Raw genomic sequence first — 25,398 nt, 5'->3', positions numbered from 1 at the left:
AAAAGTTATAGTTGTTTAATGAAACCAGACTAAATTTATGATTACGTTAGAAATTAATTGAAACACATAAGGGGTGTATTTTGGTCAGAAATATAGTAACGAAAGGGTTAACAAACTAGAAATAGCAGCAAAATATATCCCTCAAATTATATCTTCTGATGCTTAAAAATATAGATATTGTAGTCATGATGGGAATGTTGTTAACATAAGGTCTTCTTATACAGAGCTCACCTATTTTACCAACATCTTCACCATCATTACCAACATGTTCACCACCACCATTATCATTAACACAATACTCCTGTTATTTATTGCTGTATTAATGTTGTCATACTTGTTATTTTTGTTTCTTTGCAGGAGATCTGCAGCGTCACAAGTTGAAACACTCTGGAGCACGACCATTTTTGTGTAACCTCTGCCCAAAGACATTCACTAGACTTCAGTATCTGAAGGAACACCTTAACCAACATACAGGACACAAGCCTTATTCATGCAAAATGTGTAACCTCTCTTTCTATGATATGTCCACATACTACCGCCATGTGCGACGACACAAACTTGTGCAGGATGCTGGTAGTTCCTTAGAATTGCAAGGTGTGGCATTGCCAACAACTGGAGATGATGATAATGATAATGTAGACAAGCTGGCAGCGGCAGCAGCTGCGTCGGTGTTAGAGGAAGAAGCAGTAACAAACGAGACAGTCACAGTGGAAGACAACACGTCACCTGTCATGACATACATTGTGACATCAGGAAATGTTACAGATGAAGAGTGTAAGGCACTGGAGCAGCAGGCAGTGGTGGCAGCAGCTGCTGCTGCAGAGTCTGGAGTGGATCACTCCACTTCACCAACTGCCACCCACCACCTTACAACCATCCCAAGTGAGGACTGTGGACAGCACACTGCAACAGAGGTATACCAAATCACTGTTGATCCAAGCCTAATCACAAGGGACGAACAAACTGGCCAACAAATGGTTACCACTGTGGACTTCTCAGCTATCAATCTCTTAGCTAATGCAACTACAGAACAATACCTAAGTACTTAACTTCATCTTAGCACTCACTTCAGTTAGTTTTCCATTGGTAGCTTGTGAGTGAGGAAGTCAGGTTTAAGGATCATGTTGGGAAGAAAAGAATGACTAAAGAATACAGTTTATTGAATATTAAAAGAAAAGATTTTATTTCTCTGTTATTGAAACAGGGTTATCTTTTGTCTGTTTCCTTTTGTGTGTGTGTGTGTGTTTGTCATCAGTTCTTAATGAATCATTTACTTGATATCTTACACTGCTTATACTTTCAACTATGCATTATATATATATATATAATATATATATATATATATATATATATATATACCAGAGTAAACACATAAATGTGAAACAAGGTGGAAAAAAGAGTACTCAAATACCAGTGGTAGAGTAATATGCTTTATTTAAAAGCAGCAGAAAATTCAACAAAACCTGTTACTCTGAGTTTCACGTTTCCATGAATATATATATATATATATATATATATATATATATATATATATATATATAATATATAATAGTGCCTGTCCCATCCATGCCAGCAGGCAGATGTTAAATGATAATGATGACGTATGAACATTTGTATCTACTTGTAATATATCTATATAGTGTGTGTGGTTGTGTTTGAGCATTTGCATGTACTTAATATATATGTGTGTATATATGTATATATATATAAAGTCACAATATATGGATTCAAGTAATCTTCTAGTACTCATAAAAAAGCTCTTTAATGTGTCATTATACAAACCATATATAATATATATAGTAATATACAAGAGAATATAATAAGGAGTGTATAATAATCATAAATGACAGAGAAATATTTAGATGAATCTTTATTTAACAATAAAATATCCAAATATCACGACTTTTAGATATTTGGATTTTTATCATTAAATAAAGATTCATCTAAATATTTCTGTCATTTATGGCTGTATATATATATAAATTGTATAAATTTTGCATACATGCATGTGCATGCAGTTGTATGTGTGTGTGTGTTTTCCTATATATATTTTCTTTTGATAAAAAAGAAATGATCTTTTTTCCAAGATTTTGCTCCTACCTTGCCTTGTATTTTTTCATCATATTCAATTTACTTAGTTATGACATAATCAAATTTATATCCCAAAGATCTGTCTTCTTTCTTAAGATCAGAAAATCATGTCGATAGCTGTTTCTTTACAAAGTTTATGTAATGCTTACAATGGGATACTGCTCCCATATCAGAGATTGTGTTGCTGTTACACACACACATCCTAGAGTGCATTGAAAAGAAGGACAGTTTTTTTTTTAATAGTTGTTATGTCAGTAAGCAGGAGCAGGCCCTCTAAGGTTAGCGACATTGATGCTATGAATGTTCCTATTAAACTGTTGCATATGAACATTTTGGAAAAACAAAAAAGGACATGAGAAATAAAGGTATTTCAGAAATTTGACATTCTGAGGAGGAAGGATTGGGTCAGAGGAATGTGAAGGCTCCAGCTATTGCAGTCAGTGTCTATAATACACCAAAGGCTTGCTGTGTTATAACATGTACAAGACATTGTGTACAATCAAAGAGACAATATCATCGGTGAACATGTAGTGCTACCATTAGTTTCTGTTTGTGCACCAATATATTCATCCATTTTAAGGCATTCATGACTGCATGCTAGGTTCTGCAGTAGGCAAGGTATATCTGAAGAAACAAATCTAGTTCACATTTAGGGGTCACTACCTGCTCAATCAGAATTGACACATTGAATAATATAGTCCTGGGTAAATTGTGAGTAAAAAAATATAATAGGGATGGAGACAGAATAAATTTGATCATAGGGATAACATAAGTCTAGACCATAGCATACCACCAAGTACACCACTAAATTGAGCACATTTTATTGGTGATCATCCCACATGTTAAATGCCTTAACCCTTTTGCATTTAATCTGGCCCATTGAAATCTCAAAGCTACAAGATAATGCAGGATTATTTCAAAACAATGTGAATAAGTAAACAATTTATTTGACAAAGAAATCTGAATACTGAAAGGTTAAAACAGTTAACACTAGTAAGCCACCTATTTTTGACAAAGTAATGTTCTATCAGTGAAGAGCCACATTTCTATGGACACAGCCCATAGTTTCTTACCTGTAATCCTCATGTTCCTTCATCCTTTAGGTACCAGCCCAACTGAGACCATCTTTATTCTATGATACAAATTTCCTGTTTTGAAGTGATTTAAATTAAAACCTCATGTCATGCTCCAAGCACCAGTTTAATAATAACAAAGTCATTTTACTAAATTCTTCATTATTTTCAAAATAAGACTGTGTAGTTTAACAGAAATCTGGTAACAAAATAGTTTTTAAAAAAATATCAACAGTGAACTGGTATGTAAAAACTCTGTAGAACTGTTGTCCCCATTCCTCACATGTCTCCAAATATTGTCAGTAACATTGTTGATAAAACTGTTGGAACTGAATGAAGTTCACAAGTTCAATCCCAGGTTGAGCAGATGAGTGTTGTTGTTTGACCACTAATCATACAGATCTGTGATCAAAGGTATTTTAGTCATGACCATTGTTTATCAGACACTAAATTGTCCAATATGTACTTCTTGTCTATCTGTTTTAGAATTGATATTCCATGCTCATGCATGTTGTTAAAGGTGACTAAAAGTTGGCAACAGAAAGAGTATCTGGTCATAATACACTGCCTCAGAAAAACTATCCAAATCATGCCAGATGATGAAGTTGTAATTTGGAGATTTGGCTGCTATTTCTTGTGCATTGAGCAACTGCAGAATGTCTATCAGCATCTATCTGATGATGTTGCAGGAGACTGAGCAACAAAACAAATGTAATTAATTTTTCAGACTACTAGTATTTAAATATTTGTATCAACGTTGTTTTAGTTACCTGATCTTTCTGATCATCAGCTATCTTATTTGTTCTAGGTTCTGTGCATCAAAAATATTCTAGCCATGACCAATCTTTTTTTTTTTTTTCCTAGCAAAGTATATCTCAGACTACACTAATGTGTCTTTCACTTTTTCAAGTGATATAAGAGGTTTGAGTGTTATTTCTAGCATATCAAACAACCATTTAGTGGCTCCCTCACTGTTTCATTTTTATTTCTGGAATTCTATATTGTTATTGCCCTTTTACCCTCACAACTATTGATGCTTATCTTCTTTATTCCTATTTTGTGCTGTCACTCTGTCTTTCGATGGTTCTAGTTGCATATTAGTTTTCCTGCGAGAAGCTGCAAGTCCTTACTCAACCTTTCTCTATTGTTGGAGAAAGGATGCTGTTAGTAGCTCCCCAGAACACAATGATTCTGAGAGGGAGAAACAAATATGCCCCAGTACATAGCTGATAATTTACCTACCTCAGAGGGATGGAATGGTTATGTTAATATCAGTGGAATTTGAATGCTGAGAGCCTGGACATATAGCATTAGACTGTCTATCCAGTACTACCACTTCACTGCCTTATTGCCATATGTACAGTTTGAATAATTATAATCTTGTTAAAAACAATTTATCTCAGACATTTCAGTCAAAATATTCAGTCAAAATAATCTTGCAACAACAAAAAAGTAAATCAGAAAATATGAAAAAATCTATTCATCAGTATGTGTGGGTCTGATGTCATGTTCTGTCAGTAAACCGAAACAGGTTTCTTGTAGCAGGAGACCCAACCAATAGTTTCTTACCCTTATTCCACATGTTTCATCACTGGAAATGTGGAGAAAATTTATCAGCTTGTGCATGAGGATTGCTGGAGGACAATCAATGACATTTTGAAGATTTTGGGGAAGAAAATTCGATAAAAGCAACCAGAATTGGATTCTTCACAACAACAATGCACCATGTCACCAAGCTCTCCTGCTCATAAGTTTCTCGCCAAAAACAGCATGGCATCGCTTCTGCACCCACCCTTTTTGCCAGATTTAGCATCTGCAGATTTCCATCTCCTCAAGATGAAAATACAGCTCAAAGGTTGTCGATTTAACACCATTGTCAAGATCAAGAGCAAATCGCAGAAGGTCCTCGACTCACTCAGAGAAAATGCCTTCCAAGCTAGATTCCATAAGTGGCAGGAATACTGGAACTGATGTACTGCCATACAAGGTGACTATTTTGAAAGAGATGATATTAAAACTTAAGTAAATAAGTTATTTTTTATTAAACATAACTAGTCTGGGAACCTTTTGATACCACCTCGTAGTACTTTGCTGAAATTTACTTTTATTAATTCAGTCTGTGACCAAGATGAGGCACCACCTTATTGCATTCTGGCACTTGTTTTACCAAATCTGTATTTATCAAATGGCTAAGTTACCCTCGGTAAACATAGACATGTGTGTTGTGGCTTTCATCACACATTATGGTTGGTATTTCAATAACAATGCTTCATGTAAACTATAAGGAAAGAGTATTGTGGAAATACAGATGATGGCATTCAGAACTGTCTTAAAAAAATAGTTCCAGTTAAGGAGGGAGCCTCTATTTGGTGGCCTGGCCTGCTAGAAATAGTAGTCAAGCCTTCATAAAATCACACTATTGTCTTAGAATATATTTATTTCTTTATTGCCCACAGGGGGCTAAACATAGGACAGGCAAAGGGATTAAGTCAATTACTTCAACTCCAGTGTGTAACTGGTACTTATTTAATTGACCCTGAAAGGATGAAAGACAGTTGAACTCAACATATCAGGAGACAAAATACCACTATGCATTTTGCCTGGCATGCTAATGATTCTGCCAGCTCACTGCCCTACTGTCTTAGAATATATTGAACAAGATATTACTGGACAGTATAACTTGGCACTGTCCTCAAGCTTGCCAACATGAAAAACAGGTATTAAATTATGATTACTTCCTCCCTCCAGCTAGAATGTCTTTGATCAAATATTCACGCTGTTCTTTCAGGACTAAATAGCAACATATCAAAACATCAATCGTTTTCTGAATTAAAGCTCTATGGGGCTAGTGCTTTACCTAGTAAGATAATTGGAGGAAAGTATATCCAAGGACATCTGCTACATGAAGAACAAGTAGTAAAGTGGCACTAACATATTTAACATAATGAGCTCAGAAATTTTAATTATAATTATATCCCTAGAAAACAGTCATTATTTAAATGACTAATTCCATATTTATTTTAAAAAGTAGACCTATATTTTCTCTAGTTATTCTAAGGTCTTGGAGTAACAGTGGTTGTGATGTATGAGACTATCCACAATTCTCATTGAAATACCAAAGTTCTAACCATTGTATTTAATTAAAAAATTGTATATATTATCTCACATACTTTTCTTGACCTGATTGAGTCATTAACATTATGAGTTGTTTGTTCATACTTCAATATAATTCTAATAAATTATAATTTCTTGACTTACTAAATATGGCACTAATGGTAATTATCTATGGCTTCTAAAAATGTAAAGTAGATCAGGGGATAATCTCTCATGGACATGAAGGTTCATTACTTGTGGACCTGAGCTGGATTTGAATTCAGAATTTAAAGGAGGCATAACCAAATATATATTAGAAATTAGTTTGTCCAATGTTCTGCTGATTCTAAAACCCATCATATTAATCTCTCACCCATACACATACATGGTGTTTGCTTCAAAATCTCAGAGATGAAATACAAGCCGTTAGGAAGGGCATCCAGCTATAGAAACCATGCCAAATCAGATTGGAGTCTGGTGCAGCCCCTCAGCTTACCAGCCCTAGTCAAACTGCTCAGTCCATGCCAGCATGGACAATGCCTGTTAAATGATGATGATCATTTCACTTGTCTTTCTCTTAGAGAGAAAGCATAAATAGTGAATGGGTGTACTAATGGCAGACGTCTTCTGATTTGTAAAATAAATTGGAAAAATTCCCATTAGTGTTGAGATTAACAAAAAACTATGAATAGAAGACTTTTAAAAAACTTTCATCCAAAGAGGTTTGAAACATCCTAACTCCTCAAAAATCAAGGTGAGCAATTTCCGTTTTTCTCCAACTAACATGACTGTTGAGAGTGAGGAGTTTGAATGTGCATGACCTGGGGTCAGCTTGGAAGCCAGGTCACTTGCTCAATGATTTCCTGCTGCTTAATTTAAATGTAGCAGCCATTGGTGAGACAAGTATTACTAGAAAGCATGCACAAGCTCCATGATCAATGACATATCTCGTGGTCTGTTGGGATGAGGTGGAAAGGTAACTGTGCTATTCTGAGAATCTTTAGATCTCCAACTACGAGCAGTCTTTTTGGACCAGACAGTCGATTAGTGGTCCTGCATGTGAGTGGTGGAAAGTGTGGTGTCATTAGACTGGTAACGATTTATGCTCCAACAGGGGCTGGAAGTCCAGATTACTTTAGGCGTGTAGAAATGTTTCGAGAATATATTGCTCTTTGGTACTTGTTGGGGATTGAAATTGTCTTTTGGATGCACAGAAAGATTGTGTGTGTGTGGGGGGGGTAATTAATATATAGTAGAATGTGGTCCAAAAGCCTCAAAACTTGCTCAGAATCTTCCAGCTGTCTGATAGCTTTTGATTGAATTTTCCTGGTGTGCCAGCCAGTGTGGACATGGAACAACTACAATTGGTCATCCAGATTGTATCTAGACAGTGTATTTAAGTCAATGGATAATGATAGTGTGATCTGCTCAGTGGATTGGGAAGTTGAATGCATCCTTTGTTCAGATTGTAAATGTAGAAAAATTCCACTTAGTATTTTGTCCAGCATGCTAATGATTCCGCCATCTTGCCTTAATAATAATAATACTAATGATTTCTTTAATTGCTACCAGAGTGACAGACAAGTGAGACAATACAGATATAAAGTCCAGTGATTTACATAAAATGAGATGATATCAGAAAGAGTAACATGTATACGTGGTATACAATAATAAAAAAGGAAGTATGTATAGTGTATTTTTAAAAAAAATATAGGTAATAGTGATGTGGTCCTTTATCAGGTGGACCTCTAGGGACAATTGAAGAATTCAGAAAGTTTTCTGTGGACACCATGGTTAAGTGCCATCTCCAGTTCCATTTCTCCAATTTACAGTTCTATACTTAAAGTGGAGCCATTCACTCTTGCAATTTTTGCAACATTCACCTACTTTTCAATAAATTCGGTTGAAGACACTGACTCTTTCTCAACTCTTACTTTCCTTTTCAAGTGGAACTTGAAAAAGTTAATGAGGGATCTGTCAAAGAGGAAATTGTCTGTTCTCATGTCTTTCAGAGTTGTTCACTAAACAACGTTTTTGGCAGTCGACTCCAGACAAAGAAAAACTGCCTAACCTACCTAACTGAGCCAACAGACAGATCCCGCACACATGACTGTAGAAGGCTGTAAGTGCCTGATAAAACATTTCATTCCAGGTGTTGTTACTTCAGTGTATGTCTACACATGAAGCTACAGCATACCTAATTCACCACACAGAATTCTGACAGCAGACTGACCATTGGAACATGTTCTTTCCATAAAATACATAAATAATAGACATTCTAATTTGATTGAGTGGTCGCTAGAGCTAGGCACGATGGTCAAGTGATAAATAATAATGGAGGCAGTGTAGGCATTCATCATTTCTGTCCAACCTTTCAGAAACAGCTTCCTCTCAGCCATTAATTGGGTAAAACTGGCCTCTGTTATAATTTCCAGACAAAAAGGTGTGTGATTTAAGGGAGATTTTGCTGTTGTTTCTAGCACATCCCACGACCACTCGGTACCTTCTTTATTTCTTTGTCATATATTCTTTTATTCTTTTACTTGTTTCAGTCATTTGACTGCGACCATGCTAGAGCACTGCCTTGAAGGGTTTTAGTTGAATAAATCGACCTCAGGACTAATTTCTTAAGCCTAATACTTATTCTATCAGTCTCTTTTATCCAAACTGCTAAGTTATGGGAACCTAACCACACCAACACCAGTTGTCAAGTGGTGATAGGGACAAACACAGACACAAAGACACACACACATATTTGTATATCATCATCATTTAATGTCCGCTTTCCATGCTGGCATGGGTTGGATGGTTTGACTGAGGACTGGTGAGCCAGAGGCTGCACCAGGCTCAATCTAATCTGGCAAAGTTTCTACAGCTGGATGCCCTTCCTAATGCCAACCACTCCGAGAGCGTAGTGCGTGCTTTTTATGTGCCACCAGCACGAGGGCCAGTCAGGCGGTTCTGGCAAAAACCACGCTCAAAAGGTTTTTTTTACATGCTACCTTCATGGGAGCCAGTCCGGTGGCATTGGCAACGACCATGCTTGAATGTTGTTTTTTACATGCCACCGGCAATGATCACGCTCGAGTAGTGCTTTTCATGTGTCACCGGCACAGGAGCCAATCCATGGCCCTGGCAACGATCACACTCAGATATGCTTCTTTTAACATTCCACTGGCGTGAGTGCCAATTAGGCGGTACTGTCATTGGCCACGTCAGCAATTTTGATTTGTTTACACTTGCCTCAATAGGTCTTCGCAAGCAAAGTTCATTGTCCAATGAATGAAGGGTACTCATAAGTGGGCTGGTTACATCCCACGTTCGGATGTGCTTTTAACATTCCACTGGCATGAGTACCAATCAGGTGGTACTGTTGTCAGCAACGTCAGCAATTTTGATTTTGATTTTGATTTCACTTCCCTCAAAATGTCTTCACAAGCAAGGTTTATTGTCCAATGAATGAGGGGTATTCATAAATGGGCTGGTTACACCCACTGGCATAGGCCATGGGCTATGGTCTCACTTGGCTTGTCAGGTCTTCTCATGCACAGCATATCTCCAAAGGTCCCGGTCACTAGTCATTGTCTAGATAAGGCCCAATGTTCAGAAGTCGTGCTTCACCACCTCATCCCAAGTTTTCCTAGGTCTGCCTCTTCCACTGGTTCCCTCAACTGCTAGGGTGTGACACTTTTTCACACAGCTGTCCTCATTCATTCACAACACATGACCATACCAGCACAGTTATCTCTCTTGCACACCACATCTGATGCTTCTTAAATCCAACTTTTCGCTCAGGGTGCTTACACTCTGTCATGTATGCACACTTCCAGGAAAGAAAGACAGTGGCTGAAGTTGTTACAACCAAATTTTATTCTCTATTAATTTTTCAGAATTCCAAACCACAACAAGTAGGCATACATGTAAACAAACAGTATTCAAACCAGTTGATTTCTTGTGGTTTGGGTTGGTTTCGTGGGTTTCAGTTGGTCTGCTAGATATTGATGTGAAAAAGGGAAAGAATGAAAGTATGTGGCTGGAAATTCATAAAGTTGATAGGGTAAAACTTATATAGACCCTGTCATTCTCAGCAGTTGATAGAGTGAAGATGCTAGTAAGTCAGTGAGAGAGTCAGAGAGTAACTGATGGGACAGCTGTATTCATTTCTGCCAAATTGTAGTTGTCGCTGTTGTCATGTTTGGTTGCAGGAGTTAGGAACAGTTCACAGTGTGGTGGTCGAGGCTCTCTCTAATTTTCTGCTTGTGGAGCACTGGTACTTATAATGGCCCATTCCAGCTAGAAAGATGGATATACCATTATAAGAGTAGCCTATACACATTTAGGTCACTTGCTGTCGATTTGAACTTTCCCTGACACAGCAAGGTCGTGGGTCAAGTGGAAACATGTGAATGTTCGCTTTGACAGGACAAAGTGATCTTCCCGCTTAGTCAGCAAATAGCAGGTTGATTTCGCAACCAAGAATTCTTAGATTCGATTTCAAATAAGCAACTCCAGGTCTTTAGCATCACTCGGGTTCATCACAGATTTCACATGACACATGCCTGCTCGAAGAATTTCATGTTTTTCCGTAATATTTCTAGCCCCAAATGGCTATTTTTTATATCTAACACTATATCTTCCTCCATTTCTAAGTTAAGGGTAAAAATAAAACAAAACACAACTGACCTTTACACACAGACGCACAGCAATCAAATAATGACAGGAGTGCACAACAAACATCACTGACCTGAGTGTTACCTGTACTCTTGACAAGAGATGCCAGTTAGTCTTTTACACCTACCAAGCTCATTCATATTAGCCCAAGTTGCTGGATAATTTTTTGTTCCTTTAAGAATATTGTAGAATGGAAACTTTTCATAGATTGGAATTTAAATCCTAATCTCTATAGAAATTTATTGTTTCAAGAAAACATTGAATTTGAATTACTTTTAATTTTTACGATTATAGATAACAACTTGGGATGTAGCTTCTGAGCCCGAGTCCGGTGTGTGTGAACGATGTTGAGAGAACTTCTGCTACGAAAGATGTTTTTTGACACAGGGCACCTCTAAGACGACTGCCAGACACTGAACAAAAGTAAATGAACTGCAACCAGGCTCAATAAAAGGAGCCCAAGTTATGGGCTGCAATTACATGCCTGTTCACATTACTAAATTTATACTTGGGCTAAGCCCTAACAGCCCAAGTGCTGGAGTTGTTACTGATATATACATATATATATGTATATGTATATATATATATATATATATATATATATATATATCAATGATAGACTTCTTTCAGTTTCTGTCTACCAAATCCACTCACAAGGTTATGGTCGGCCCAAAGCTATAGTAGAAGACATTTGTTCAAGGTGCCATGCACTGGGACTGAACCTGAAACCATGTGGTTGAGAAGCAAGCTTCTTACCACATAGCCACACCTGTGCCTATCCTGTTGTTTTTAAATATTTTCTCCCCATAAACACATTTTATGGAATGATGATGTGGCAGTCCATTGCTAGGATTTAAGCAGCAGAAAAATATAAAATTTGAAATTTAAATTTTTAATCCTCCACCCCACACCAAATATACGTGTGTGTGTGTGTGCATGAGAGAGAGAGAGAGTGATTGATTGAAGGTGTGTGTTGTATTTTTTTGTGTGTATGTGTAAGTGGTACTCACTCGCTCTCTCTCTCTCTCTCACACACACACACATTTTTAATATACACTTACATAAATACATATGCATACATCTTTTTTGTAGGTGTGTGTGTGTGAGAGAGAGTGAGTGAAGGTGTGTGTTCTGATGTATGTATTTTTTTGCATGTGTGACACACACACACACATACTTACAAAAAAGATGTATGTATCTCTCACATATTTTTGCATGTATGTCTAAGTGGCACTTGCTCTCTCTCTCTCTCTCTCTGTCTTGCCCTCACACACACACTTCCATTTCATATGCATGTACATACATCTTTCACTTTCTGCTCTCACTTCAAAGCAAATGTCGCCTTCCACAGGTCATGAAAACAAGTAAATAATTAAACAATTTTTATGGAAATTAACAAACAACCAGCTGGGGTTCAAATGGCATTTGTGGAAGTCAAAACAAAACATTGCCCCCTAGGTGATCAATTCTGTTTAAAACCTTGTTTACCATGTTTTCTTTCATTTTATCACAGCTATCAAGTACAAATCCTGATGAAATGCCTTTAAGCATTATGTCACGCATGCTAAATTTTTAATTCTCCAGCCTGCACTAAGTGTGTATGTGAGAGAGAAAAATGCATTTATTAACAGAAAAGTATGCTATTAAAATGAATTATCTTTTCCATACCTTTTTTAAATCAGCGTCGCCCTAATGAAATTATTTAAACACACACACACACACAGATAATGTGAGTTATATATGTTTATAGAGAGTGAGAGTATGTGTCAAATGTATACAGAGTATTTGTTTATGAGAAAAATATTTTACTTCTCTCTCTATTATTTACCACACACACACACACACACTCTCTCTCTCTCTCTCTCTCTCTATTATCTCTCACGCATTGCTTTCATTCTGTTTAAAATAGTAAATATTTTTTCTTAAACACACACACACATATTTTGTGCAGGATGACGGATTAAAAATTTAAATTACAATTTTTTTTTGTTACCTAAATCCCAGCAATGATTCCATAAAATGTGTTTATGGGGGGAAAATATTCAAAGGCATCAATATAGGCACAGTTGTGGCTGTGTGGTAAGAAGCTTGCTTCCTAACCACATGGTTCTAGGTTCAGTGCATAGCACCTTGAGTAAATGTCTTCTATAGCCTCAGACTGACCATACCTTGTAAGTGGATTTGGTAGACAGAAACTAAAAGACGCCCATCACACACTCATATATATATATATACACCTGTATATATATGTATATATCCATCATATATAGGGAAAGTTTACGAAAAAACAAAAGACGAAGACAGGTGGTGTACAAAACAAACAGATGTATTAGTATAACGCTCAGGAATAGAAAAAAGTCTTTTATGTTTCGAGCCTACACTCTTCTACAGAAAGGTACACAGAAAAAACAAGGAGAGAAAAAAAATGTGTGTAGTGGCTAACGATCTATCATGGCGACTGATATGTAAATAAATAAATGGAGTTAAATGCAGATGTCATTCAAATTCTTTTACTTCCAACACATGTTTTGAAGACAACATTGGTATAATTCCAAAGGAATAAAATGGTGTAAAACAATGTAATCTTCTCTTCAGGGAAATGAAGAAATAAAACAAACTCATCAATAAGACATTTTAACAGAATGTGATGGATATGTATAATGATGAATGGAACGCTATTAAGTTCTTTTTAAAAAATGTCAGAGGATATAATGTCAAAGGTAGCCTATAGAAAGAGGAGGAGTAAAGGAAAGAAAAAAGCAGAAATCAAATAAATGGGAAATATAGAACTATATGGAAAAAGATATATCTAGTGGAAGTGAAATGTAAAAAGAAAATCAATGTTCACATTATATATAATGGTAGATATCACTTATATGAACTAAAGATATGTTTGCATCGATAAGCACGCTCTATAACCATGTTTACAAGGGGATTCTTAGAAAAAAGAATAGAAAATAGTTCACAATGAGAGTTTACAAAATTCTTTGCCTTTATCATATGGGAATGAAATGGAGATAATCTACCAATCTAAATTAAATTGTCTTTTAGATACCAAATTTACTAAGCCCTGTACTGTTACATTTATTACTATCCCTAAATGTAGAGTAATGATTAGAAATTATTTTAGATAACTGAGAAGAACTACCTATATAAAAAAAGACATTGGTACCTGAAGTAATTTTACACTGGTATATAGAGTTATATGGTATATAATATTAATTATAAACAAGGGAGAAATACACACATCTATATATATATACATATACATACATACACATATATATATATATATTACAATGGAATAATTACTATGAAGCACTGTGTAGAATATTTTGTATAAAGGATTGTGAGTAAGGCCTAAACAATGCAAGGTAAATCACAAGAAAACAAATATATGAATTAATGTAAACTTACCTTGAATTCAAATTTCAGGGTTATGATCCCATTTTCAAGAAAAAAAATAAATGTTGTCAATGTGTGTGTGTGTGGAGTTGACATGCATGGAAAAGTGTTACTATAGCAACCAGCCTGCTTCCAGTAACTCTCTTCTGTTGTTGATCTTACATTTCTTTTGGTGCATAAGGATGACCTCAGAAATTCTAAGGTTGCTCCTGTTCTGCAGTGCTGCCTTGATGTGCACTGTGAATTCCTGGGTCTGGCATTTCCATAGGTGTTTCTTCATGAAAGTGTCTGCTTGTATGTGTTCCTTAATGCATATATGCAGTTTCTTGCTGTGCTTCCTATGTAGGATGCACCACATTTGCCTCTGGCACAATTCCAGGTCGTTCGATAATGTACACTCCTTGGAGTAGTGAGAGGTATTGGTGTTAGACAGAGCTTTTCTCAGGGAAGGGCTAGCCATTCAGGGTTAGGTCTCTGAGGAACTGCTTGGTGTTGATGGCCTTGTCGATCACATTGCTGCAATTGTTGTTTATATGTGATGCAGTCTATGAGGATATCTGGCTGGGAGAGCAGGTACAGAGGTTTAGAGGGAAACTACGTCTAAACTAAAAGGGTATTTGTTAGTTTTAAGTATGGAGGGTCGATATCTTTGAGTCTTATGAAGATTTCGTGGGAACTGCTGATGTGTCTGGGGAATGCATTTAGTAAGGGCTTGAGGAGTTTAGAGAGGAGCCAAGAAATTGTATAGAAAGGACCGTTAATTCTTGATACTATGGTCTTAAAAAGCTTAGGTCCAGGTTGTTTGAGTCTAGCTAGTTTGGGGTTGTAAGGGGGAGGGTAGAGTGGGTTATCGAGGTGGTAGACGGGGAATCTAAGTATAGCGGAGGAGGAGGTAGAAGAAGAAGAAAGAGATGACGATGATGATGAAGGCAGTGAAGATGATGATGAGGAAGGTGGAGGGGGAGGAGGAGATAGGAGGTAAAAGGGTAAATGATGATGATGATGCTGATGAAGATGGTAAGGATGGTAATGGAGAAGATGATGGTGAGGGTAATATCGGCGATGATGTCGGTAGTGAAGATATTGGCAGCAATGACAATGAAGACGAAGATAATGAGGGGGGAGAGGGGGTTTAAGGGCCGTAATCCATTTTAGTTGGTAAGCTGTGTGACAGAAGTTGATCTCTATCTTCAGTTTCAATTTGTTATTGAGTTTTTGTGTTAGAATGAATTTGGGTCCATAGCTTAGCAGTTGTTTCTCTTCCTGTGTGAGAGAACCAGTAAGATCTGTAACCAGAGTATTGTTAGCAGCAGCAACAGTGGCCATCATAGGTATGGATATATTAGGTGGTGGTGGTAGTAGGGTGCATAGAGTTCAGTGGCTGGTCAGTCATTGCTATGGCTGTCATGGTGGTGGTGGTTGGAGCATTTAAGCTGTTATATTTTTGTTGGTCAATGTGGAGTATATTGTTGTTGGTGTTAGTGGAGGTGTTGGGATGGTGGTAGTAATTGTTGTTGGTGGAGTTAGCGGTAGAATTTAATCTGTCTCTGTTGGTGGATGTGAGGAATATTGTCACCAGTGTTGCTAGAAGGAGTGGAATGGTTACAGCCCTTAAACCCCCTCTCCCCACTTCATCGTCATTGCAGCCAATATCTTCACTGTTGACATCATCGCCAATATTACCCTCTACATCATCTTCTCTATCACCATCCTTACCATCTTCATCAGTGTTATCGTCATCATCTACTCCTATCTCCCCTTCCCCCTCCCTACTTCTTCCTCATCGTCATCTTCGCAGTCTTCTTTATCATCATTGTCATCTCTTCTACCTCCTCCTCTGCTATACTTGGATTCCCCGTCTACCACCTCGATAACCCACTCCACCTTCCCTCTCACAACCACGAACTAGCTATACTCAAATGTGGCAAATGTGGTGCATCCTACATAGGAAGCACAACAAGAAAACTGTATATACGCATTAAGGAACACATGCAGGCAGACACTTCCATGAAGAAACAGGCCCAGGAATTCACAGTGCACATCAAGGCAACACAGCAGAACAGAGGCAAACCTAGGATCTCTCAGGTCATCCTCATACACCAAAAGAAACCTAAGATCAACAACAGAAGAGAGTTACTGGGAGCTAGCTGGTTGCTAAAGCAACACTTTTCCACACATGTCAACTCCACACACATGCGAATTTCTTAAAATCTCAGCACTGCTTGAGCCTATATATATATATATGTGTGTGTGTATATATATATATATATATATATATATATAAATATATCATCATCATCATCATCGTTTAACGTCCGTTTTCCATGCTAGCATGGGTTGGACGGTTCAACTGGGGTCTGGGAAGCCAGAAGGCTGCGCCAGGCCCAGTTTCATCTGGCAGTGTTTCTACAGGTGGATGCCCTTCCTAACGCCAACCACTCCAAGAGTGTAGTGGGTGCTTTTTATGTGCCACCTGCACAGGTGCCAAACGAGGCTGGCAAATAGCCACGATCGGATGGTGCTTTTTATGTGCCACCGGCACGGGGGCCAGACGAGGCTGGCAACGGCCACAATCGGATGGTGCTTTTTCCGTGCCACCGGCACAGAGGCCAGTCGGGGCAGCGCTGGCAACGGCCATGTTCGGATGGTTCTCTTACGTGCCACCGGCACTGGTATCTCAGCTACAATTTCCATTGATGTTGAAAGATTTCGATTTCGATTTTCACTTGCCTCAACAGGTCTTCACAAGTAGGGTTTGTGTCACAAGAAGGAAAGGTATGCATAAGTGGGCTGGCTACATCCCAGGTAGAGGACATGGGTTATGGTCTCACTTGTCCTGCCTGGTCTTCCCACGCACAGCATACTTCCAAAGGTCTCGGTCTTTGGTCATTTCCTCGGTGAGACCTAAAGTTCAAAGGTCGTTCTTCACCACCTCGTCCCAGGTTTTCCTGGGTCTACCTCTTCCACAGGTTCCCTCAACCGCCAGGGTATGGCACTTTTTCACACAACTATCTTCATCCATTCTCGGTACATGACCATACCAGCGCAAACGTCTCTCTTGCACACCACAACTGATGCTTCTTAGGTCCAATTTTTCTCTCAAGGTACTTACACTCTGTCGAGTATGAACACTGACATTACACATCCATCGGAGCATACTGGCTTCATTTCTTGCGAGCTTATGCATATCCTCAGCAGTCACGGCCCATGTTTCACTGCCATGTAGCATGCTGTTCGTACACATGCGTCATACAGTCTGCCTTTTGTTCTGAGCGAGAGGCCTTTTGTCACCAGCAGAGGTAAGAGCTCTCTGAACTTTGCCCAAGCTATTCTTACTCTAGCAGCTACACTTTCAGCACACCCGCCCCCGCTACTGACTCGGTCACCTAGGTAATGGAAGCTATCAACTACTTCTAGTTTTTCTCCCTGGAATGTGGCAGAAGTTGGTCTCTGAGCATTTTCAGTGTTTATTGCTCCTGAGCATCTGCCACATACAAAAACTATCTTCCCAGTTAGTTTTCCTTTGACATTGCTGGACCTCTTATGTGTCCATAGCTTACACTTGGTGCATCTTATAGAGTTTCTACCTACGCCTTTTCTACTGATCAAGCAGGGCCATCTACCTGAAGGCGTTTATGATTTGCCTGCCTTCCTACATATTAAGACTTTGGTTTTAGCTAAGTTGATCTTAAGGCCCTTCGATTCTAATCCTTGTCTCCACACTTGAAACTTTGCCTCTAGTTCTGATAGTGACTCAGCAATTAGAGCAAGGTCATCAGCATAGAGGAGCTCCCAGGGGCATCCTGTCTTGAATTCCTCCGTTATTGCCTGGAGGACTATGATAAATAGGAGGGGGCTGAGGACTGAACTTTGGTGGACCCCTACCTCTACTTTGAATTCTTTAGTGTACTCGTTGCCAACCCTCACCTTACTTACAGCGTCTCTGTACATGGCTTTCACAGCTCTCACTAACCATTCATCTATCCCTAGTTTCCTCATTGACCGCCAGATAAAGGATCAGAGGACCCTGTCAAAGGCTTTCTCCATGTCGACAAAAGCCAGGTACAGGGGCTTATCCTTGGCTAGGTATTTCTCCTGCAGCTGTCTCACCAGAAATATGGCATCAGTGGTGCTTTTTCCTGGCACGAAACCAAACTGCATCTCATCCAAGCAGACTCACTCCCTAATCAGTTGGGCTATGACCCTCTCCGTAACCTTCATTACCTGATCCAACAGCTTGATACCTCTGTAATTATTTGTATCTAAAGCATCACCTTTACCTTTGTAGCAGTTGACTATTATGCTGCTACACCAGTCATTGGGTATGACTCCTTCGTGTATTACCTGGTTAACTATTTGGGTGACTAGGCTATAGCCAACACTACCAGATATTTTAAGCATCTCTGCAGTAATTCCTGATGGGCCTGGGGCTTTCCCTGTCTTCATGCTTCTAATTGCCTTAACTACTAAGGAACTGTCAACTCGGATAGCTGGTCCCTCTGTTGGGTCGACATTTGGCAGACTCTCTTTATCCCATTCATTTTCCTTATTTAGCAGCCTCTCATAATGATGTCTCCAAACCACTCTCTTTGCATCCTCATTTAGCGCAAGTGAACCATCATCCATGCGAACACATTTCTCTCCTACCACATCACGATTCTCTCTCACACACTGTCTTGCAACACAGAATAACCTCAAGTCTTTGGTCCTCACGGTGCAGAACATTGGCAAATTTCTTCTTATCTACTTCCCTTCTGGCTAAATAAACCTGTCTCCTAGCTTCTCTTTTGGTAGTCTGATACAGTTTCCTGCTACCACCATTTTTCCAGTCCTTAATGGCCCTGTCTACAACATTGTTCCACCACCACGTTATTTTGGCTCGAGAGGGGACTTTGCACCAGCCACAGATCTGGTCCGTGGCTGTCAGCAGGTTGTCCCTTAGAGAGCTCCAGTTATCTTCTACCCCATGTGAAGCTATATCCCCTTCTACTTTGTCAAAGGCTTCAAGTAATATGTCCCTAAGTCTCTATCCATTCGCAGGATCTTTAAGCTTCCAGATCCTTCTTCTCCATGTTGGTCGTCCTCTTAGTCCTGATCCTAAAGTCACTAACTACCAGTTTATGTTGTGGGGTACATTCTTTGCCTGGGAAGGTTTTGGCATTTATAAGCAGCCATCTTTCTCTTCCTGGCAAGGATGTAGTCAATTTGGTTGGTGTGTCGGCTCGGTAGGTGACTAGGTGGCTGGTAGGTTTCTTGAAGTTAGTGTTGCAAACCATAAGATCATTTGCATCGCAGAACTCTAGCAGCCTGGCTCCCTCCTCATTGTGGGAACCATAACCATAGCCCCCATGTACACCATGGAAGCCCCCAGCATGTCGTCCAACATGACCATTGAAGTCACCAGCCACAAAGAGAAGGTCTCTGTCATTCGTCAACAAGGTAGTCTGCAGTAGGGTGTCATAGAATCGGTCTTTTTTGTCCATCGGGTAGCCCCAGCTGAGGGGCATAGGTCAATATAATAGTTGCTAATCCATGATGTAGCACTAATCTAATCTTAAGTATTCTGTCACTTACTCTGATTACCTCTATTACCTTATCTACCCATTTTTCAGCTAGAAGTATACCCACGCCTCCAAACCCGTCAGTGTTCCCCGCCCAGAAAATCTTGTTGGATTCACAACCTCTAACTCTCCTAGAATTCCAAGAGAGTTAGAGGTTGTGAATCCAACCAACAAAGGGATAATATCTATCCAATATACTGCTCGTAGAATACCCAATTATCAATATACAAGTGTGTTTTCATTGCATGGAAATTACACTACTGAATGTAGTAAATGGGTAAGGGTAAAAAGTTTCCTCGCTAGTCTCCTGAAGGAATGTAGACACCAATTTGCAGTCCCTCTGACCAACCTCCGGAGAAATTTTTTAGATTCAGGTTATATACCGAAACAGCTCCTAACCAAGTCTGTCATCCCAGTTTTCAAGCAAGGAAACAGATTCCTCGCAGTCAACTATTGCCCAATCTCACTCACCTCCTATATCATGAAAGTGTTTGAAAGATTGGTAAGATCAAGGATAGCTGGCTTCCTGGAGATCCACAAACTCCTAAATGCAAATCAGCATGGCTTTCACTGTGGCAGGGACTGTCTAACAGAGCTCTTATACCACATTGAGGATATACTTAAAGCCTTGGGAACAGGTTTGAACTCTGATGTCATATATTTTGACTTTGGTAAAGCATTCAACAGTGTTGACCATAATATCTTACTCTCAAAATTGGCAAATGTTGGAATCCGTGGAAAGCTTCTACACTAGATTGAGTATTTCCTGGTGAATAGAACACAACATGTTCTGGTCAGTGGAGTCCACTCAATCCCAGCAAAAGTCAACAGTGGTGTCCCTCAGGGGACTGTCTTGGGCCTGCTTCTCTTTATAATCTACATAAATGACCTTTCCAGCGTTGTAAATCACTGCAAAGTGAAAATATTTGCTTATGACACTAAGCTCCAGCAAATCATCAATGAAGAAGACTGAACTCAACTCCAGTCTGATCTATATGCTGTGAGTGAATGGGCAGACAAAAACAAAATGCAATTAAACAAGGAAAATTTGAGCTGATGCATTTTGGAAGAAAGACTATACTAAAACAGGGAAACCACTCATAGCATCTAATAATATCAGAGACCTAGGAGTAATTGTTGGTAACAATCTCAATTGGAGTGCCAACATCAGCAATAAGGTCAATATAGCTCGTAAGATGAACTCCTGGATCTTAAGAACCTTCTGGTCCAGAGAACAAGGTGTCATTATTCCACTATTCCATTTTTCTCCTCCTCGAATACTGTTGCCTCCTGTGGTCTCCCCATACAAAATAAAATATCTTGAAAGTTGAATCACCCCAGAGGGCACTCACTAAACGAATTAAGGGCATAACTGATCTCAATTACTGGGACCTCCTTAAATCCTTGAAACTCTACTCTCTCCAGCACCGCCGTGAGCGGTCCCTCATTTGCATGATGTGGAGAATATACTGCAGCATTGCCCAAACGACCTGAACATTATCTTCAAGGTTCATCCAAGGCTGGGACCATGGGCCATACATCCTCTGCCCAATTCAGGATCACAACATATAGGTACACTGCAACACAATCTCTTTTCCTCAACAGGCCCTGCCCTGTTTAACATTGTCCCATAACTGATCAAAGAGGAAAAGGATCCCATCACTTTTAAACAGAGTCTGGACAAATTTCTTCAAGGAATACCAGATAAGCCACCCATACCTGGATACAACTCACTCAATAAGAACTCACTACTTGAATGGACCATAATACCACATAACTTGACTTAAAAAGGGATTTAGATAATCCTATCAGGTGGTGCTATTAAGTTAGACATGGTCTAGACCAATCTTTGGTCAAAAATATCTAAGTTTATATATATATATAATTATATATATATATATATTAATAATAATAATAATAATAATAATAATAATAATAATAATATGACAAAAAAGTTTGCATAGATCAGCGAAATAACCTACTGAAGTAGCAAAACGTAAAACTCTAATCATAGAGATCATTACAACACATTGGTTAAATATATATATATATATATATATATATATATATATACATATATACAATAATTTTCTTTTCGCCGAAAACGCACATGGTGGAAAAACTCACTGAATTAATTTATCTCCTGCAAGAAGGAAAAAGAAACATCACTCCTGGAAAATAATTCCGTAAAGCACAAAAAATCTAGACCACATCGTTGGATTAAGTATCACTTTCATCTTCTATTTCATATTTTGTTTATTATCCTATTTTATCCCCCTTAACTTAAGCTTACATCTCCTTCTAAAGTTACGAACACCATTTTTGTTTACATCTCAATATCTCTTACCTTCTCATCTCTCCTCTTTCAGATACTCTATCCTCTAATTAGCCTTAAGATTAAATAACGTTTTTTACCCACACTTTAATATTGTTAATATATTTTCAGATACTCTATCTTCTAATTAGCCTTAAGATTAAATAACGTTTTTACCCACACTTTAATATTGTTAATATATTTTCAGATACTCTATCTTCTAACTAGCCTTAAGATTAAATAACGTTTTACCCACACTTTAATATTGTTAATATATTTTCAGATACGCTATCTTCTAATCAGCCTTAAGATTAAATAACGTTTTTACCTACACTTTAATATTGTTAATATATTTTCAGATACTCTATCTTCTAATTAGCCTTAAGATTAAATAATGTTTTTTACCCACACTTTAATATTGTTAATATATTTTCAGATACTCTATCTTCTAATTAGCCTTAAGATTAAATAACGTTTTTACCCACACTTTAATATTGTTAATATATTTTCAGATACTCTATCCTCTAATTAGCCTTAAGATTAAATAACGTTTTACCCACACTTTAATATTGTTAATATATTTTCAGATACTCTATCCTCTAATTAGCCTTAAGATTAAATAACGTTTTTACCCAAACTTTAATATTGTTAATATTTTCAGATACTCTATCTTCTAATAGCTTAAGATTAAATAACGTTTTTTACCCACACTTTAATATTGTTAATATATTTTCAGATACTCTATCTTCTAATTAGCCTTAAGATTAAATAACGTTTTTATCCACACTTTAATATTGTTAATATATTTTCAGATACTCTATCTTCTAATTAGCCTTAAGATTAAATAACGTTTCTACCCACACTTTAATATTGTTAATATATTTTCAGATACTCTATCTTCTAATTAGCCTTAAGATTAAATAACGTTTTTACCCACACTTTAATATTGTTAATATATTTTCAGATACTCTATCTTCTAATTAGCCTTAAGATTAAATAACGTTTTTACCCACACTTTAATATTGTTAATATATTTTCAGATACTCAATCTTCTAATTAGCCTTAAGAATAAATAACGTTTTTATCCGCACTTTAATTTTGTTAACATATTTTCAGATACTCTATCTTCTAATTAGCCTTAAGATTAAATAACGTTTTTACCCACACCTTAATATTGTTAATATATTTTCAGATACTCTATCCTCTAATTATCCTTAAGATTAAATAACGTTTTTACCCACACTTTAATATTGTTAATACATTTTCAAATACTCTATCTTCTAATTAGCCTTAAGATTAAATAACGTTTCTACCCACACTTTAATATTAATATATTTTCCCTCACTTTCTTTTTATTCCACCTTCTCCCTCTCTCCGTTTGTGTATATGTGTGTGTGTGTGTGTGCACGTGTATGTATATATGTATACGTATATATGCATGGACGTGAACTTTAATGAACTTTAGATAGATAAATAAACAATCTTCCCTCTCCCACCTTCTCATCTCTCTTCTTTCAGATACTCTCTCCTCTAATTAGCCTTAAGATTAAATAACGTCTTTACCCACACTTTAATATTGTTAATATATTTTCAGATACTCTATCTTCTAATTAGCCTTAAGATTAAATTAAATAACGTTTTTACCCACACTTTAATATTGTTAATATATTTTCAGATACTCTATCTTCTAATTAGCCTTAAGATTTAAATAACGTTTTTTTACTCACACTTTAATATTGTTAATATATTTTCAGATACTCTATCTTCTAATTAGCCTTAAGATTAATTAACGTTTTTACCCACACACTTTAATATTGTTAATACTCTATCTTCTAATTAGCCTTAATATCTTCTTGTCTTCTCTCGAACATATTTAGATAGATAAATAAATAGACAGATTATCCAGCATGTCCAGAGCCTGGAGACCTGACGAACTAGCGTTATTCGTACGAGCCTGGAAATGCGCCGATGGAGATAGCCCTAGCAATGTGATTGCGGCTGCGCTGAAGAACAGCGGCTACAAGAGGACAGCGGCTCAGATGGAGCGAAAGAGACGGGAATTCGTACGCTCCTATGCGCTTGTACGGTCGCACATTGGCGCACTTGATGCCATCTTTGAGAACGAGCGGGGCAAAGATGGCAAGAATGGAGACGATGAAAGAAGTCACCCCGACCTGGTGGACGCCCGGGAGGAGGTTTTGAGTGAGAAACCTGCCCGGGAAGTGAACCCAGGTGCAGGTTCTCCAACCGGCAGCAAGGGCCATGGAGACGGAGAACCCGGGGAAGAGGTAGAGGGAGGAAGAAGAACTAAAAGAAGGACTGAAAGAGCTAAAGGAAAAGCTCAAGCAGGACCAAAGGGTGAAACAACCAGGAATAGAAGTGGAACCGCAAAGGATGGAAACAATCAGCGCACACGGGTGTGTAGGTTCTACCTGAGAGGTACCTGCTGACATGGAAAGGAAGTGCAGGCTGCCGCTTTGCACATCGGGGCCCCTGCCGCAGAGACACGAGGCAGATGGACAAGCCATCAACACAAGGAAAAGGGAAGGACCACGCACCACCTGCCCCAAAGCGGAGGTACGCAGATGTTGTGCGTGCCACAAACCGCCAACATGATGTTGTTGAAAGGGCAGCTGCTGAGCAGCAGTCTTTTTTGTGCATGGCACAAAAGATTGTACAGCAGCTGACCTGGCTTCATCAAACCCAAGCCCGCAGGTGGGACAACCCACTATATACAAGACCACCACAGCAAACAAACCCAGGATGGACACCGCCGGCAACAACATACACCTCACCTCGATGCTCCTACTGAACATCAGAGGGCTGCAAACACTCAGTAACAGGACAAAAATCCCGTTCTTGAGAGACTTTGTTGCATGCAATCACGCCTTATGCATAGCACTTACAGAAACGCACCTGAAACCGGACATAGCAGATGCGGAGTTACACATACCACAGTATGTTGTACTACGGACCGACAGAAAAGAAAGGAGTCATGGAGGAGTAGCTATGTACATCCGTGAGGACCTCACACCCCAGGTCCTCTTGTCATACTCAAACTCGGTGTGTGACACACTAATTGTACATATAAGGCAACTTGATGTAGTTGTGTGTGCTACATATCGCCCCCAGATGCCCCAAGCCATGTGGGCAAGTTTGAAGACTGCCTTATAAAAATAGAAGAAGTTCT

At 38.3% G+C, this 25,398-nt stretch overlaps 1 protein-coding gene across 1 annotated transcript in view; it reads left to right on the top strand.

The window, feature by feature from the left end:
- The window catches only part of LOC115221476 (GDNF-inducible zinc finger protein 1), a 34,178-nt gene extending 32,965 nt beyond the window's left edge, over window positions 1-1,213 (top strand). The window contains exon 5 of the mRNA XM_029791667.2: window positions 358-1,213. Coding sequence (XP_029647527.1) covers window positions 358-1,049 — 692 coding nt within the window. The 3' untranslated portion in view covers window positions 1,050-1,213. The remainder of the gene's footprint in view (window positions 1-357) is intronic.
- The last annotated feature ends 24,185 nt before the right edge of the window (window positions 1,214-25,398 follow it).

This window comes from Octopus sinensis, linkage group LG18 (genome assembly GCF_006345805.1).
Source record: "Octopus sinensis linkage group LG18, ASM634580v1, whole genome shotgun sequence".
NCBI classification, from domain to species: domain Eukaryota; kingdom Metazoa; phylum Mollusca; class Cephalopoda; order Octopoda; family Octopodidae; genus Octopus; species Octopus sinensis.
This window is presented reverse-complemented; position numbering and strand designations above follow the sequence as displayed.